The sequence below is a fragment of the Artemia franciscana genome, chromosome 19 (assembly GCF_032884065.1).
Source record: "Artemia franciscana chromosome 19, ASM3288406v1, whole genome shotgun sequence".
Taxonomy (NCBI): Eukaryota; Metazoa; Arthropoda; class Branchiopoda; order Anostraca; family Artemiidae; genus Artemia; species Artemia franciscana.
Genome location: NC_088881.1, coordinates 30,892,002 through 30,911,867, shown reverse-complemented (window position 1 = coordinate 30,911,867; position 19,866 = coordinate 30,892,002). Strand labels below are relative to the sequence as shown.

Sequence of the window (19,866 nt, the reverse complement as noted above, 5' to 3'; positions counted from 1 at the left end):
AAAATCTTGTTTTTAGAGCTTCGGTTACTACTGTGTTGCGTCAATACTTATTTACAGTTCGTTACCTTGAACTGTTTGGAAAGAGAACATATTGGCTTCAACCTTGACGGTCAACGGTAAAGGAAGCAATATAAAAATTTGCAAATTTACCAAGAATATTTAAAATAGAATCCCCGTCTTTATCATTTTTATCATTATAAATGCCTGTTTATCATTTTATCCTTTTCCCTTTAATTTTCCTTTGATTTAGTTTATTATTAATCCTTTTATCATTATGCAGCCTGTAGCTTCATCAACTATGTGTGTTATACTTATTTACAGTTACAACTTATTTACAACTCTTTATACTTTATCAAACTTATACCATACGTATAAGTTTTTTTGCTGTTCTTTTTATCTCTTTATACTATACTTTATGCTTATACTTATTTACAACTCTGTATAATAAAAAATACACTATAATAACCCAATATAAGTCCCAAGGACAGTGAAAATGAATTCTGATTGTTTAAATTGGTTTATACAGTCACTCTCATCCAATCAAAGACCAGTTCACTCTACTGTTGGTTCAAATCTGAGACAGCTGGTCCAATTTTTAGTTTTTTTTTTATGTATACACATAGGGAATTATATAAATTGCTTAAAAATAGTAAAACGTACAAATTTTAAACGATTTGCAACTGACTAATTAGGAAAAATTGTATAGGACTAAAAATTAAAAGGAATACAATTTTTAATTAAAAAAAGCCCTCCAGTTAAGTTATACACTTTTTTAAGTTATACCAAATAATAATTTTTTCGGATAAAATATCAGCAAAAAAGAGTCTATACAGCTTAGAAATGTCAGCTTTTCTTTGAAGGTGTAGTTGTCTTTGGGAATCAACACATTGTTGCAATGTTTCAATTTTTACGGACAAAAAGCATTGTCAAACTTAGCCAATTAGTGTATCTTCTTGACTAAACGTGACAACACTGATGATCAGACCTAAGATGGACCCAGGAAACGTAAATGTTCTTATTTGGATCTCCTTTGCATTTTACCAATAGTGTATATTACAGTGTTTTATTCTATTTACTCATTCAATATATTACTGGTTAGATTGGGTCCATATTCATAATAAGGTAAAGGTTAAGAGTACGGCATTAGACTTTACAGTCCCTACCGGCGGTGCTGATCTCTGTTTCTTGGCCCTTCAGCCAGGAAGTGCAATGGGGGGTTGGGTAAACGATTATATTCATAATGGTTTCTTTAAAAAAGAATATTTAGTTTCTATCAATTCGGTATTCATCTAAACAACTTGAATCAAACAAATATGGAAAAAAAGCAATCCGCATTTAGATGGTTCAGATAAAGCTTGGGGAGTCCACAATTCAACCTTTAACGCTTCACCAAAACATACTACTGGAATCAAAACAGATTATGCAATGATTTATATTATAAAAATAGTTTGAATTGACCATAACACCCCCCCCCAATGCACAATCAAGAACTGAGTGGTATAGGTGAAAATCATGTGCGTCGTATCTCCTCACTGAAAGTTTCAATCAATGCCGATCCTTCAATGTTCAATCCGCATTCATCAACGCAACCAGTAAAGAGAAAAAGACGAAAAAAAATTGATGATGTTAGATCTATCTTTGACGCAGCCAACCTTTCCAAGGTTGATGGCCTGATGATGTGACCGAAATGGAATGCGTGACAATAATCTTTAAAGCCCATTAACTCCCACATCCCTCGATTGCTCATCTTTTAATGATATATCTGTAGTGCATGACTAGTATTTTGTAACAATGCATGCGTAAAAAACGAATCAAATTATAACGTAGTTAAGTTAGTCAAATAAACAGGAGATAAAGATAAGTTTTGATTAAAAAAAAAATTACGTGCTCAATTATTCATAATTGCTCTATGTATTAAGTGGATTAGAAATACCAGAAATACCATTTGGAGGGACTACACTATAAGGCAGTTTATAGCAGCAGGGACCCATTTAGGTGGGTTTTCGATTGAGGAAGGTATATTCTGTGAAGCAAAAATGGCGAGTGAGGTTGCTAAAGGCCCATTCATAATATGGCTTTACTAACGCTGAGAATTAACTAGTGCTTGTTTGGCCCAATCAGAGTTTTTTCATTGTATTTTTCAGCCAATCAGGAAGTTCTATGAGAAATCTGATTGGTCTAATTAGCGTTAGACAAATCTTGGAATTAGTAAAATCTCATCACGAACAGACTTTAACAAAAGTCTGACAGGTCTGTCCAATTAACAGCGGAATTTTAAGGAACGGGCTTTCCTCTCTAATCCCTGCTCCTACGATTTTTATGAAGTGTCCCAGGAAATTTGGGCTGAAAAACCCCTTTCATGTGACATCCCTCTGCCTTTTCGGCAAACAATTTCTCTAGCGCTGCAAAATTTACTGGTAATTTCCGTCAATATCGGGATTCGGGCTGGTGTCTGATAGAGAGTAAGTTTGTCTGGTTTTAATAGAATTTGTCTCGAGATCGCCATCTCATCATAATAGATTACCCTAACAGTTACTTTCAGTTTGTTTGAATTTAATTTTAATTTTTATTTAATTTTAATTAAAATTAATTAAAATTTTAATTTAATTAATTTTGAGTTTGCTACTTTTAATTTTAAGCTTTGCTTTTTACATTTAATCCCAGTCTAGCACCAAGCATATTTTTGAGGATTTACCAAAGCAAATTACTCGCTAAATTTCTACAATAAAAGATTCCTCTGAATCTTAAACAAATACCAATTGTACATATTTTACCAGTGCACATATAGGAAACAAATTCAAATTAAAGATAAAATTTCCGAAAAGGGAAAAAATGTTTTTTCGGTTTTGATCCAACATAGAAGAAAACAAATGTTCATCAAAATAAAGACTTTTTTTAAATATAAAAGGTGACTTTAATCATAATTCGACTCTTATCAGAACCGATTCTAATACCATGGCCTGTTTTCTAATATCATGCCCTGTTTTGTCAGAACTCAAAATGCTTTACATGAAGAATAGCTACCGATATTTGCTTTTTGAAAAACTAAATGAAGCCTAGATGGCTTAGCGTCAGTGTTTCTTGCCTACTCTTAGTAATTCTGTTCCCACCTTAGAAAAGGTGCCCCTTCACAAAAGGACACCCCTATAAAAATACTGGGCCAAATGTTTGTTAATGGTAATTGGCTGAAAAATGCCCAAAAGTAAATCTGTTTAGTTTCTAGCAAATTTAAGGATTGGTAATGCTTATAAATTTGTTTTTTTTTTTAGTGTAGGTGTTACATAAATATAGTAATTAGTTTTGTAGTTTAAAGATGTTTGCACCCCCGAAAAGAGAGAAGAGGGACTTATTTGAAAAAGAAACATCAGCCAAAAAATACCGCTTAAATTACGAGTCCAAAAACCACAACAGTGAATTTTACCAAATTGCTTCATCAGACTGTTAAGACTGCTTTAAAAAAAGCTCAAAAGCTTTTCGTTTTTTCTACTGACTTAAATTTTCGCAAAGAATAACCGATCAGTTATAATGTTAACTTCAACCAGTCATAATGTGATTGGTAAACCGAAACACGGCAGAGATGTTAACCATAAAATGAAAGTACACTTTTTACCATGGAATTTCAGGAAACCTCTCTCAACCTCTCTTTTTTTTCTGGTAAAACTTTATTTTAGAAACTTCTTCAATGTTAGCGGTACCAAACAGAAAATGAATACTAAGGACGTTATTTGGGGCATAAATGTTACACGACTAGTAATTTGTAACGGTTGTGTCTTAAAAGGTCAACCAATGAAATTAAAGCACGCTTTTTACCATGGAATTAAAGGAAAACCATTTAACCTCTCTTTTTCTCTTTCGTAAAACGTTAGGTCAGAAACCTCTTTAACATTAGGAGTACCGAAAGTTATAACTAGTTAAAGTTAAAGTTATAATTAGGATTAATGTTAGGAGTACAGAAAATGAATAACAAATACGTTATTTGGAGCATAAACCTTGCACGATTAGTAATTTGCAACGGTTCTACCTTAAAAATAATCAAATTGTGAGGTAGCTGAATTTGTCTAATGTTAAAAAAGTCGCAGATGAAGAAGAATTTATTTTTTCAAATCGCACGGATTCACAGATTACCTCACGACATCATGTGTATGAAGTGGAAAATAAATATCAAGGACACCGTTTTAGGATATCTGTAGTGCTTGACGAATAATTTGTAATAAAAAATTATTACAACCTTAAAAAGAAACTTTAGGGAACTTAAAAAGAAACTTTAGGGAACTTAAATAGAAACTTTAGGGAACTTAAAAAGAAACTTTAGGGAACTTAAAAAGAAACTTTAGGGAACTTAAAAAGAAACACATGTTCCTTGTTGTTTTGTAATTACCAATTTTTTGCTCTTTACGTAGTTTAATCTCTTTTCATACTGTTTCTTTTCAAAGATATTTGGTTATTAAAGCAAGTCCAATTTGTAACAGCGATTTCTACTAAGCTTCAAATTTTCATTTTACTTTTTAGGGTTTTTGAATTGTTGTAATCTCTTGTCAAAATATATACAAATACTTTGCAATTACTAGTTTTCTGCTTTTTCTGCTATTCAATGTCTTTTCATACTGAAGTAATTGAACGGTAAATGAAGTAATTGAAAAAGTGATTGAACGGCAACTAGCCCCCCTCCTCAAATTATGTATTTGAAGATGACAACCATCCCAAAGCCCTCAGAGTAAGGGTTGTAAGTTACACCCTGGGGTATTTAAGGTTTATATAGAGAGGGATCGTAAAAACTTTGGAGGGGGGTACATTGGATTGTTAATGAGAAGTTTTAGATTTTTTTAGGTTTAGAGTGATGGGAGGATACTCAATGATATAACATATCTACGAACGTCTCATCCCAATCAAATGTTAGTCCATAATCCCTTCTGATTTCAACTGCTATATTGGGGGTTATTGTCTTCTTTTCACCACTGTCAACTCCTTCAACTTGCAACAGTGTAAAACTACTCACTTGTTAAATATTAGAACCGATAAAATTGTTTCAGCGAGAAAATAAACTTGCCATGCAATGTTTCTTGGAAATATTCTTATCACCAGAAGCAGAGATAACGCCATGTGTGTCGTAAGAATGATGGGGCACTGTGCGCTTGTATTCCTTGAGGAGACCCCGGGTGTACTAAGCGCTTGTATTTGTTGAAGAGACCCCGAGGGTACTGCGCACTTATATGAATTGTAGGTATACTGCTCTTCATCACCCAGCCTTCAATGTGAGTAACGCACCCTAACATCTTTATTTAATTTCGCATTTTTTTGTCGAAGTTTATGTCTGTTATTCAATATTTATTCCATTTCTTGGGGTCTGATTGAGCTGACATTTTACATACCTGCTCTGCAATGTTGTATACACTATCTTGTTCTATATAAAAGTTATATATTCCATAATACTCCATTGACTAAATTATTCATTAAATTTTGCTGACACTTAACAGCCTATTTTGATTAACAGCAAAATATTCTTGCGTCCCCTTCCTTGAAGAGGTCAGCTTTGTCATAGATCCTTGAAAAGCAAAGCTAGAAATTTAGCTGTCACCTCTTGTCGTGTTCAATTGAGGAGGAGCTTTATCTCTCGGTAGATTTCCCAATGAAAACGAATTATCTGTATAAAGCAACTGACATAGTTATTGTGCATTTGAAAGAGAGGAAGGTGTTGTCTCATGGTATTATAAATACGCTTTCCGAAGCCCTAGGCTTAAATAAACAAGGGTCTTAAAATGGCCTTCAGTATTTATAAAATACACTTTATAACAAGAGCTAAGAGCTTATATGGCACTCGTGACGAGGTCGGAAGAGCCAAGAGCTCACATGGTATGAGCTCTAGCAAAATTCTAAGAATCAGTAGATTGCTTTAAAAGGAAAATTAGAGGCTTAATGCCGGTCGGAATTTGAAATAAGAGCTCTGAGTCACGAGGTCCTTCTAAATATCAAACTTCATTAAGATCCGATCACCCACTCGCAAGTTAAAAATACCTCAATTTTTCTAATTTTTCCTCTTCCTTCAGCCCCCCCCCCAGATGTTGGAATCGGGGAAAACGACTTTATCAAGTCAATTTTTACAGCTCCCTGACACGCCTACCAATTTTCATCGTCCTAGCACGTCCAGAAGCACCAAACTCGCCAAAGCACTGAACCCCACCATCTAACTCCCCCAAAGATAGCGGATCCAGTCCGGTTACGTCAGTCACGTATCTACGACGCTTATAAGCATTTTCCAAGATTTCTGGTTTCCCCCTTCAGCTCCCCCCCAATGTCAACAGATCTGGTCGGAATTTGAAATAATAGCTCTGAGACATGGGTTCCTTCTAAATATCAAATTTCATTAAGATCCGGTCACCCATTCTTAAGTTAAAAATACCTCGATTTTTCTAATTTTTCCAAATTAACAACCCCCAGCTCCCACAAAGAGAACGTAACCATACCAATTATGTCAGTCTCGTATCTATAGCTTGTGCTTATTCTTCCCACCAAGTTTCATCCCGATCCCTCCACTGTAAGTATTTTCCAAAAGTTTAGGTTACCCCCCCCCCCAAATATCCCCTTCACCGGATAAGGTTGAAATTTAATATAAGAGCTCTGAGACATGGTATCCTTCCAAACATCAAATTTCATTAAGATCTGATCACTCCTTCGTAAGTTAAAAATACCTCATTTTTCTAATTTGTTCAGAATTAACCCCCCCCCCACTCTCCCAAAGAGAGCGGATCTGTCCCGGTTATGTCATTCACGTATCTAGGACTTGTGCTTATTTTTACCACCAAGTTTCATCCCGATTCCTCCACTCTAAGCGTCTTCCAAGATCTTAGGTCCCCCCCTCAATTCCCCCCATTGTCACCGAATCCAGTCGGGATTTAAAATAAGAGCTCTGAGACATGACATCCTTCCAAATTTTAAATTCCATTAAGATCCGATCACTCTTTCGTAAATTAAAAATACTTGATAAGCCTGCAAGTTTCATCGTCCTAGCTTGCCTGAAGTAGCAAAACCGGGACAGACAGACAGACAGACAGACCGACAGAGAGACAGACAGACAGACAGAATTTGCGATCGCTATATGTCACTTGGTTAATACCAAGTGCCATAAAAACGCTTTTAACACCAGATACGATAAAAGTACCCGGATGACCCGGTTGACTGGCCGTATTTCAAACAGTAGGCTCTATGAAAAATCTGGTCCAATCTCGCTGTCTAGGGCAATAATGAGAGAAAGATTGATATGGCTAGAGCCCTTTCTACGGATAAAGGATGACGGATTTCCAAAGATTATCCTTTTTGGCCAAATGTCTAGGGTTAAACGAAAAGCAGGTTGTCTTCAGTTGGGGTGGGAGGATGTCGTAAGGAAATACTTGAGGGAAATGGGAAATTTCTGAGTAAAGAGGGAGGTTTTGAGTAGATTGGAATGGATGAGGAGTAGGCGTAGCTATGTTGGCCTTAGGTGGATTGTTCCTGCGGTTAATTGTTAGTAGTAGTGATAGATAAATGTTGCGTAAACTGTGAAGCATGAATTTTTGTTCGTTGTAAGTTTCACCTTCTCTCTTTACTTTCATCATAAAAAAACTTTTTTTATTTTTATCTGCAAATAGGAAAGATGTTACGCTCAAGTTATATTTGCATTGGGTATGTTACGGACAAAAGGGAAGGCAAATCAACCAATGAGACTCCGAGGAAACTGTTTTTTTTTCAACACATATAGGAAAACGGGATTTTCTATTCGATGATTTATTTGCCGTGTTTATTCGTAAAATACCAAATGAAAACGAATCTCTCCAAAATGATGATGCTTACAACTATGTGCCATACGAAAGGAAGTGGAGCTCATGCCATATTTGAAATTTGGATTTATCTAAAAAAAAATTTTTAAGGCTGTAACCTAACGCTTTTTTAAAGGAAGCTTCCTGTGGCCCATCTCCATCCTTATTTGCCAATCCTGGTCTCTGAATCATAAGTATTTTCGGTAAAAATATAAGAAAGAACCTTTTTTTCAAAACACCATTATATCTAAATGGACAAAAAACATTTTAATTCTCTAGCTAACCGGAAAAATAGAAATTTGTAAGGCTAAGAATCCGAACATAGGCGGGTACGGCATACTTTATAACACATTTATGATGACGTTATTATTATTTTTTGACTAACATTATAGTATTTAAAAACATATTTTATAATATATGTATTTATGACATTTATTGACATGAGTCAATGACATTTTATTTTATGGCTTAGTTATAACTATTCAATAATATTAGCTACATAGTAGTCCTTCAATGTGAACAAAAGAACAGAAAACCTTCAGTTTGAACTTTGAACATAGAGATATACCAAAGAATGGTTATGTCAGGACCGCCAAACAGTCTCAGCATATCGAAATTTACAAGTTGTTCTTATACCACGGGAAAAACTTACTTTTATCGTATCTGGTCTTAAAAACGTTTTTATAAAGTTTATTTTTTATAAATATTCAAGGAATTTTAAGACCATTGTTACTCTAACTTCCTGGAAAACGTATTTATGATATCATGAGACCACGCCCTCCTCTCTTTCAAATGCACAATAACTATGTCATTTGCTTTATACAGATAATTCGTTTTCATTGGGAAATCTACCGAGAGATAAAGCTCCTCCTCAATTGAACACGACGAGAGGTGTCAACTAAATTTTTAGCTTTGCTTTTCAATGATCTATGACAAAGCTGCCCTCTTCAAGGAAGGGGACGGAAGAATATTTTGTCATTAATCAAAATAGACTGTTAAGTGTCAACCAAATTTAATGAATAATGTAGTCAATGAAGTAGTATGGAATATATAACTTTTATATAGAATAAGATAGTGCATACAATACAACGTTACAGAGCAGGTATGTAAAATGTCAGCTCAATAAGACCCCAAGAAATGGAATAAATATTGACTAGGAGACATAAACTTCGACAAAAACATGCAAAATTAAATAGAGATGTTAGGGTGCATTACTAACATTGAAGCCTGGGTGATGAAGAGCAGTATACCAACAATTCGTATAAGTGCACAGTACCCCCGGGTCCCTTCAACAAATACAGTCCTAAATATGCTCAAAGCCTAGAGTGTGTGGTAAGAGGTGGGTTAGACTAGGTTATGTAGCTAGGGAGAGTCTCTACTTGATTTTTAAAATACTTTTCCGAATAAAACTTTGGATTCATTAGTCTGCACCTGATTCATCCTCGGCCACACACATCCACTTTCATCATTCCAATTACCAGTCATACTGATGGAATTCATTCTGCAAAATTCGGTCAAGATCTACTGTTATGGTTTCTGGTGTCCGTGCTTGATTGTATTTCCTTGACGGATTCGGTTACATCTTTGTTGGTTGATGGATGACAGTTAACGGATGGTTCCATAAGAAGGGTCTAGTTGATCTCAGTTGAATTTTGTAAGGATTAGCAGTTGTTGCTTACGGGGCCTTGGCAAACGAAGTTAGGAAATTAGGTAGAAAAGACAAGCCAATTCTAAGACTTCAGGAGATGTACCTTTTCAAATAAAATCTTTGTTGGGTAATTGTAAAAAATTTGTATTGATAATTTTTTTTCTAGTTCACTTATTTCGGTAATTTCTGATTAAACAAACAGTTCCGATTCTTTTCTTGAAAGGCACTGAAAGCATCGTTTTCTTTTTCTTAGTAAAAGTCAGTACCGAATAATACCATTTACGTTATACCCAGATATCTATTGCAAAAATTGAAGACCGGATACCCGTCTCAAATATATGATCGGCTTAATTGCATTAATAGTTTTAAGTGTTTTAACTTGACTCTGCTTTAACTTTAATTGCCTTAGCTGTGGATTTTAAGTTTTGTATAAACCTTAACTACTCCTTTCTGGTGATGTCTAGGTTTGAATGAATGAATGAATGAACTTTATTACCCCTAAAAGTATAAAAAAAACAAAGTACGGAGTATTATAAATAAACAAAAACAAAAACAATAAACAGCGAAGAAAAAAAAAATTCAAACTAACAAAAGACAACATGGACTAATTAACCAGTATCAATATGGAAAAAAGGCAGCAGAGGGTCATAAACGTGAATGAAGTTGATAGTCTTTTTACATAAATCATCACTGGAAGACCAAATCCGAGAAGGCACATCAATTAAACCAAACCGAGCAATTATTTTTTTTGTTTCGGTGCCATCTAGGAAGTCGGAGGAGGAATTTGCAATATCTAAAATAAGCCGTACGTAGAGTACGTCGATCTTTCTTGCGAAACAGATGAGCCATGCCTGATAAAAACAAAAGCACAGGGGCGCGATAAGCGTTATAAATCACACACAAACCGTTGCGGTTGTAACGGCTTTTGTTTGGGGATATTTTTCCGTAAGCGACGCATAGGTTTTTCACGGCTTGATTCACCAGGGATGAACAGGTAGTGGAAAGTGTTGGGCCGAAACACAGACCAAGCCAACTAACTAAAGAAGAACATGGTAGAACTGCAGTCCCAGTAACGAATGGAGCGACCGCATAAGGGCTATTAAAACAAATAAACTCGTATTTAGACGCATTAACTGACAGTCCAATCTAGATAGTTCATTGGTTAATATAGTAAAATTAGAAAGCAATCCACGGCGAGTCCGGGCAACAAAAAGAACGTCATCTGCACATGCAACAGAAGACAAACCAATATTACCGTAAAAACAGAACTTCTAAGGGGACGCAGGCACGATGTAAGCACGCATTTAAATATACTACGAGACAATACGGCACCTTGCCGAACTCCCTTATTAATTTCTAACGGGTCAGATATTTGGCCATTCCAGGTAACTTGAATTTTAGACTTTGAATACCAAGAAGACAATAAACTTAGTAGGGAAGGATTAACACCTGAAGACGCAAGAGAAAATAGAGCCTGAGAGTGCACAATATTGTCGAAAGCTCCAGAAATATCAACAGTAAGACAGTATAAAGACATTTTAGTTTTTACGGTATCTTTAATGAGTCGGCTTAAAACATGATGTGCATGGGAGCAACCGAAACACGATACTGTAATGGGACGATAATTCACACATGACGTGGGGTCCTTGCCTCGCTTTTGAATAGACGTTACACGGCCACAAAGGAAACTATCAGGAACAAGCGAGTGTGCTAAGCAAGACTGGAAAAATAATTGTAGATGGTTAAGTAGAGCAGGACAATCATAAGCGAAAAATCGGTAAGAAAGGCCGTCGCCATCAAGGCTATTCGAACGCTTAATTTTTCTTAAAGCCCGGCTAATTTCAGATATTGCTACAGGCTGGACATGAGCCTGCAGGATACGATATGGTAAAAGCGGTTTAAGCAACTTATAATAAAAAGACTGAAGAAAACTATTAAATACACTGAACACACGCTTATAATGATCTACAAAATTAGCTAGCTGGAGACAAGATAGGGTAGATGGGGAACATTTCTCACTATTAATAACCTTATTCCAGGAGGCCTTATCGGTGGGGTCTGGCCATGCATTCAAGTGTGTTCTCTTCAGAATGGCCTTATATTCAAGTTTACACTTTTTTTTCACAGAGAAAACAGCTCCGGACGATGGTCGGTCACATGATATCCAAATACGTAGCCAAAATTGTGGCTTTTTGCTTAGCACCTTTTACTTCAGGATCAACGTTCCAATTAGGCTTTCTTGTACCAATCCTAACTTTATCCACAGGCACTGCAGCTTTGGAAGCTGATTTAAGGCAATGGAAAATTTGATAAAAATAGCAATTTAGGTCAACTCTACTTGAAGGCGAGGAAACTGACGTTTGCAGCAGGTGATATGGCACTTTTATGGTCGACAGTAAAGCAGTTAGCGTAGCAAGGTATAGTGGGACATTAGCACGATCCCAGTTCAACTTCGTATGCCACTTCGGCTGAGCCGAAAGTGTTTTGCCAGATAGCTCACAGGACAAATTACAGCTAAGGATAAGGTAATCGTCATCAATCTTCTCTTCGTCCAACCTGACAATCGATGATATTAAGCTGGAACTGGAAGAGATCACGTGATCCAGGTTCGATTTTGAACAGCCTCTGTTATGAATATACGTGAATGGAAGGCTCTTAACTGCGACGTGATATATGCTAGGAAGTGATTCTAGCAAGAGGATTGATCTATCGGAGGTACCAAGAATGTCACAGTTAAGGTCACCAGCTAAAACCCAATTTAGGTCTTTCAAACGTAGACTTTCGAGTAGAGACTTTAAACTGGAGCAAAACGATGCTATAGAACGTCGATCACAAGGTAAGTAAACGTTTATAAAGGCGGTACTATCACATTGAATCGCTAAGATGTTATCATCACAATGAACCACAGAGGGCTTTGATGGGTAACGGAAAAAAATGCTAGGCCACCGGAAGGGCGGCCTCTAGTTTTCTTGGCTTCTTGCGAAAAAAAATGGTGGACAGAAGTTCGCTTCAGGCTAGAAACGTTTGATTTGGTCAAAAGATGTTCTTGCAAGAACACTATGTCATGGACTAATAATTCATTAATTAACAAGTCTTTGTCTTTTGTGCCGTTAATATTGAGAGAAGCAAAACCAAAAATAGTGGCTTGTTTCATTTTGGAGCAGAGTTCAGAGCGCGTTTGATCACTGGGCAATTCATACTATAGGAAACATGAGCTTCGCCGCAGTTGGCACATTTTGGAGCCTCTGAGCAAGGATTGTCTTTAGTATTGGAATGGCATCCAGAACATTTAGAGAACTTCATCTCATTCGGGCACATGGGCAGTGAGCTAACGAATGATGGATACTTTGGCATCTAAGACACCGTCTGGGCAATTCTTTGTATTCCGATATTTTAAAAGACTCGTAACCCAAGCGCAGACCTGTAGCGATGGCAGATTTTAGCGCAGCGGAATCAAGGAACTCTAAACGGAATGTATGAGAAGAGCCTCATACATTAATAATAATTAATTATTAATAATTAATTTATATTAATAAGCATCTAATATTGGGATGCGTGTGCGGGTAAGTAAGTAAGCAAGACGGTACTAGACCCTTAAGGTTCAAACCGGTGGTGCTGATCTCTGTTTCATGGCTCTTCAACCAGGAAGTGCAATGGGGGGCTGGGGGCCAACCATCCTGTGCTTTCACACACCCTTCCTGCTTACCGTCCTAGATTTCTCCAGGTTCCCATTTAGAGCTGGGTCGACACTGGCTGAGTTTACAGAGTCACACAACTGACACCCGTCCCAAACTAAATAACTGGTCACAACTGGGATTGAACCCATGCCCCTTGGACAAAGAATTCCCACACCAGCGCGCCAACCACTTAGCCAGGACGGCTTTATGGGCTAGCGTGTAGCCGGATTGGTCAGAGCTAAGGGCTCACGTGGGAGGAGGTAGAAAAAGATTCTCCTCATTATAAACCATTCATTTCTTCCACAAAGTCTATATACATGGTTTAAACACAAGAGAAGAACTTTACAGAAGCATGGCACAAGAGGAACTTCTTTAATGCGCTCAGAAATCCGTGTATAAATAATCTCTAAGGTCCGTTGAATTTAGGTCTTTAGAGTCTCGCTATTCCATATTCTGCTAAAACTCGGTCATTCACGATACGATAAAACGAATATACCACTTTCCATACTCCAGAAGACAAGCATCGTAAATTCCAATAGACCTTGTGTTCCATTTAAAGTTTCCAAAACACATTATAAATTACAGCATGACATTAACCAGAATTGCAAACATATCTCTTGTTCGAAGAATTTTGTTCATAAGTTTACTTTTGATTACCATTTACTCCGATTTTTAACGATTTACTTTAATTTATTGGTTAAGAAAATTTAATTTGAAAATCGTGAAGATGCATAAAAAATCAATTTCAGGGTATCTAGAAGGAGAGCTGAATTTCCGATTGTAAGAGCCAAAAAGCGTTCAAGACACTGGAGGGGTGCCAGAATTTTCCCTATGGATCCCATATTTCAACCAATTGATATGCAATTTTTTTTATAGGAATCTTTCTTGATAGTACTTTCGAACCTGATGTACTATCGATTGTTCTTGATATTTGCACGCTACCAAATGCCCCCCCCCCTACGTACTGTCCTGTTCAGTCTCTTTTAGTAGCCATGATATCTAAAAGTACTAACCTTTGCAGGGTTGTAATGAGACCCCGTTGACCCACATCCGCCGGTAATGTCTCCTTTCTGGTGGATGTGGAATCCATGTGGCCCTGGTCTTAGCCCAGTAATGTTTCCAAAGATTCGTATTGGACCTGATGGAGGTAACGATTGTTCTATCCTAATAACTCCCTCTACACCTGCGTTGCCGGTTAGTTTTGCAATTGCAGCTTTAGGCTCCTGGTGAGACTGTTGGGAAATAAACTGATTAATAAAAATAACATTTTACAGAGGCTTTCAAAATAAATGAAATAGTATGTCAACTTAGTACATACTTTGCTCTACGAAACAAATGTAACTATTTAAAAAATTCAAATAGACAATTCAAAATAAAGAAAACGAAACTAGATAAAAGTATATCAACATTCAAGAAGTATAGCCATTTCAGCATAAGCATATATCATTATATCTAAAAATCAATAGTCACTTAGAAATAGTTAATTAGTTATCAAATATTAGTCATTATCAATCCACTATATGATCTTCAATGTGCTGAATATAAAGTTCATGTGCTGAATATAAAGTCTTCAATGTGCTGAGCTTCAATGTGCTGAGTAATGTTCAAAGCACTTCATATGCTGCAGCACTTCAATGTACTGAATATAAAGTCTTGGAATTGTGCAGCGTAACAGCTGAAGACTCGAATGAAATGGGGTTCCATTTGCAGAGGCCAAACAATCAAGCAAAGTGAACAGTCAGTTGCGAGGGCTAAATACCCGAATGAAGAAAGGTTTCATTCGTTAAGGCAAAATTTCAGAGCAACATTTCACCAAAGTGATGCCCAAAGGCTGGAGTTGAAGCAAAAGCAGCGAAAGGAGTTGCCAAAAGCCCTGGAAGGCATTCATTTTGCTGGAAAAGGCACTGGCAAAGCCTAGCCTAACATCCTCTTCTGGCTAGTCTGGATTGTCCCGACCATCTTCAAGTTTGTTGGAAAATTAAAATCCAAATTGTTTCATAGCTTTGGAAACAGAACCCTAACTCCCGTCCTCTCGCTACCAAATTTACAACTGAACCTGTTTATACTTATGATCTTTCAGGAATTATTTAAGGAATATTATTGGGAGACCAAAAGCAGGGACTTGTGGCAAGACCCTTCCCATCCACACAGCGTCATGAATATACACAAGCTACACCTTTTTCAACTAGTGATGGTTTAGGGAAATTTTAGAGAAATGTCTCAAGTGATCGAACAAGTTTGATTCACGAGAATGCAATAATTAGAAAGTTCACATTTGTTGGTAGATTATCACAGTGGCTGGTATTTAAGGGCTTGTGAACTACTGGACTCAATATAACAAGCATCAACATAATAAATATATTATAACTAGTACACTTTGTACTATACTTATTGCTATTACTATGCTTATCACTACTATATATATATATATATATATATATATATATATATATATATATATATATATATATATATATGGTTTATTTAAAATGAAGTGGCCATAAACTCTAGAAAAAGCACGAAAATACAACATTCAACAAATTTAAATCATTGTCTTCAACATCTCCACGCTTTTCCCTGTAAAACCTCTTTCCGCAATAATTAGGTATCTCATAGTCCCTAAAATGCCTGGGAGTAGAGTGGAGTATATCCCCTAAAAGAATTTACTTCTTAAATTCATCAAATTTTGGCATTTACACAGAAAATGTTCCAGCCCATCAAAAAGACCCCCCATTCACCACAAAAAGAGCAAACACAAACACCTCACAATCCATCCTTTTTATGTGACACCCAGTATCCTTTACACGGTGGTATGCAGTATCCCCCCGTTTGGAATCAGGGCTCTGCTCCATAGGTCCAGTTTCAAATGAAATTGCCTACCAGACACTACTTTAATCTGGCTATTAAAAGAGAGGGTACTATATTTTTCTATACCAGTTAGCCATACTTGAATCTCCAGGTCCCGAAGGCGCAATTCTAAATTGGAGAAAGCTAAAGCTCTAGCAATAGGAGGGTTGGACGGGAGTGACATCTCCATTTGTGAGCCATTCCTGAACATGATTTAACATGGCTTTCCCAATCTTTCAGTCATGTTTTGCGTTTTCTTAGATATCGATTATCTCAAAACCGTATCTAAGCTGTTTGTACTTTTAAGAGTATTGCTTGCTTGATGGGTTCTGAAGACTTTGGAAAGATAAATATTTTCCAAAATATAAAATATAAATATAAAACATAAAGTTTCAAGAGAGCCCATTTTCATGGGCTCTCTTGATCCTTGCAGGGGAATCAGACCAATTATGTGTCTCCTCCCACTCGAAGCTTAAAATATAATCAGGAGGGCCCAGTTATGTGAAATTAAGATAAAAATAAAACATAACGGTGTCTGGCCTGTTCCAAATGTTTAAGTCATCTAGCTAAATTTGCACCAATTTTTTTTAAATTTGACCCCACTCCCAGGAAATATTCTGGCAGATACCCTTTAGTTGTTATTTCGAATATCTACTTTCAATAAAAAAGTGGCGATCTAGACTCGTTGGACAGGAAACAAGACTTGAGACTGGGGAAAAATGGGCAATACCACCAAAGGACTATCTGACCCCTCTCCCCAGAAAATTGCTGGGAAGAGGCATAAAATTAGGGGTCGAAAGTTGATTATTTTGACCTAAAATGTATTGCTTTGAAACTATAGACCTATAACCTGGGTATCACTAGTATCCAGAGGTTTTGAATGGGTATATAGAGTTAGAAGACGAAACATTTAGGGCTGGATTCACATATGGATGGAACTTTTTTTTTCTTTTTTTGGGCTCTAAGGGAATTATCCTAGAACTTGATAGAGCTTTTTCTTAAAAGCTACAATAACGTTGCTTTGGCATTTGGTTTGAGAACATCATTTTTTGTTTTGTTTTTTAAAGTAAGGTACAGACCCCGGGGTGAGGGTTAAGGGGTATGGTCTATATAAAAAATTAAATTCTTTCATAATTATGTGTCCACTCATCACAAAAACTTCCATATAATTCGTCTGTCTTGTGCTTTTTGCGGCTGCCTCCCCTTACCCCCCTGGCAACAAGCTCCTGTATATGTGCCTACACTGAACCATGCTAAAACAAAAAATGAATACTCAGATTTGTTTTTAACATAAGGCCAAATGAGAGAGAAAACACTCGCATTACTTAATGTCAACATTGGCAAGGCTCTTTGTGATGTTTCATATATATCGTTATGTAACATGCAATTGTTCAAAGGTTATATTTAGGCGTTTTTTTTCCGGTCATCTGGCTAATATATTATATAAGATCAAATTGTGGTAAACGTATGCCAAACTTTTTAGCCAAAGCACTTTTCCACATGCATAGCCAAGCAAATCATCGGACAATATTAAAGAATTGATTATAATATTTAATTCTTGAATTCGATTAATCAGTGCGTTGTCATGAACTTCTGTTAAATATTATATTATATAAGATCAAATTGTAGCAAACATGTGCCAAAATTTTTAGCCAAAGCACTTTTCCACATGCATAGCCAAGCAAAACACCGAACAATATTTCAAAGAATTAATTATGCTATTTGATTCTCAAATTCGATTAACCAGTGAGTTGTCACGAACTTTTGGTAAAGTTCATATGAAACACGGAGCTGTAGAATTAACATAAGATTCATTTATGCAAGCCAGGATTTTGTTTTATTGGTCCCCTGCCAGCTGCGAGTTAGGAAAATTCTATGGTACCACTAAAAAAGATAAAATGATAACAAAATAAAGTTCTGACCAGTTTAAATTTTTTGAATCTGAAAGAAACACATAGAGGCTAGTGAGTTAGACAGGGATGACCCCTTAAAGCAAGCTCAATTTAGGACCAAAAACCATCTAGCCCCATAAATCGAGATAAAACAATAATAGACGTTAGATTCTCGCTACTTTTCATCTTTGATTTCACTCTTATATTCTAAAATTTAGCATGATCCCAACTGCAAACTAACCTAGCGATGGTTCTTAAGTCTTTTACACTCGGGGCTAAATCTTGATTGGCACCCCCCCCCCTTGTCTCCCAAAATTTTGCAGGCCAAGTTTTACCAAATTTTCATTGATTAAAATTTTTTGTGTTTATTTAAATCTTACTTTACTTACTTTAGCTTTTACAAAATTATTAATTATCTCATGCCAATTAATTACTTCTAATTCTTTAATTTATTCTGCTTACTTTTTGCTTAAAATTTAATTTTGAATTGATTTAATTCGGTCAACTTACTAATATTTTCAAGAAATGGTGATCAAAACATGGGATAATCAAAATTTCAGATTCAATTTGCTTATAATTACTGCCAACTGAGCCCTTTACCTCATTTGAATAAAACTATTAAGACTACTACTACTACTAACGACAATTCACCGCAGCACCAAGCCGCCTGAGGCCAACACATCTACGCACGTTGCTGCTTCATCCCCATCTATTCAAAGCCTCCCTCTTTACATCCTACCAGGAAGTTCCCATTTCCTTTAAATCTTTCTTTATGGCATCTTCACACCCCAGACGAGGACGACCTGCTTTCCGTCTAGCCTTCATCCGCAGACCGTGCCATAACCATCTCAACCTTTCTTTCATTATCAAACAGTTCGTGGTAACGAGCTGTAGTAAGGAGCGACCCGGCTCAATAGTAACCAAAACACTAAAAAATGGAATTTTGATACCAATAGTTACATCAAAAGAATCGCATTTTAATGCTGATTTTAAATATATAAGTTTCGTCAAGATTAGTCTTACCCATCAAAAGTTACGAGCCTGAGAAAATTTGCCTCATTTTAGAAAATAGGGGGAAACACCCTCTAAAAGTCACACGATCTTAACGAAAATCACACCATCAGATTCAGCGTATTAGAAAACCCTATTTTAGAGCTTTCAAGCCCCTATCTACAAAAATGTGGAATTTCGCATTTTTTGCCAGAAGACCAATGACGGATGCGTGTTTATTTTTTATTTATTTTTTTTTCCCACGGGTGATCGTATCGACTCAGTGGTTCTAGAATGTCGCAAAAGGGCTCGTTCTAACGGAAATTAAAAGTTCTAGTGCCCTTTTAAGTGACCAAAAAAATTGGAGGGCGCCTCTCACGCTCATTTTTTCTCAAAAGTCACCGGATCAAAATTCTGAGATAGCCATTTTATTCACTATAGTCGAAAAAACTAATAACTATGTCTTTGGGGACGACTTACTCCCCCGCAGTCCCCGTGGAAGGGGCTGCAAGTTACAAACTTTGACCTGTGTTTACATATAGTAATGGTTACTGGGAAGTGTACGACGTTTTCAGGGGGATTTTTTTGGTTGGGGGAGAGTTGATGGGAGGGGTTACGTGGGAGGATCTTTCCATGGAGGAGCTTCTCATGGCGGAAGAGACTTTCAATGGAGGGGGCGCAGGATTTTCTAGCATTATTTAAAAAAACAATGAAAAAATAAATATGAAAAAATTTTTCTACTGAAAGTGAAGAGCAGCATTAAAACTGAAAACGAACAGACATTATAACGCATATGAGGGATTTACCTCCTCTTAATACCTTGCTCTTTACGCTAAAGTATTTTTAGTAATTACAACTACTTGTTCTACACCTTTGTGATTCAGGGGTCATTCTTAAGGAATTGGGATAAAATTTAAGCTTTAGTGTAAAGAGCGAGGCATCGACGAGGGGCGAGCCCCCTCATATACGCAATAAAAACATACGAATACTGAAGTTCGCTACGTAAGTTAATTCGTAAGGTA

The 19,866-nt window shown here is 36.5% G+C and overlaps 1 protein-coding gene across 2 annotated transcripts in view; it reads right to left on the bottom strand.

The window, feature by feature from the left end:
* LOC136039552 (uncharacterized) overlaps nt 1–19,866 on the bottom strand; it is a 38,243-nt gene that overhangs the window by 5,299 nt on the left and 13,078 nt on the right. For both annotated transcript variants that reach the window (XM_065723389.1, XM_065723388.1), the window contains exon 3: nt 14,129–14,347. In XM_065723389.1, the coding sequence (XP_065579461.1) occupies nt 14,129–14,347 (219 nt within the window). The remainder of the gene's footprint in view (nt 1–14,128; nt 14,348–19,866) is intronic.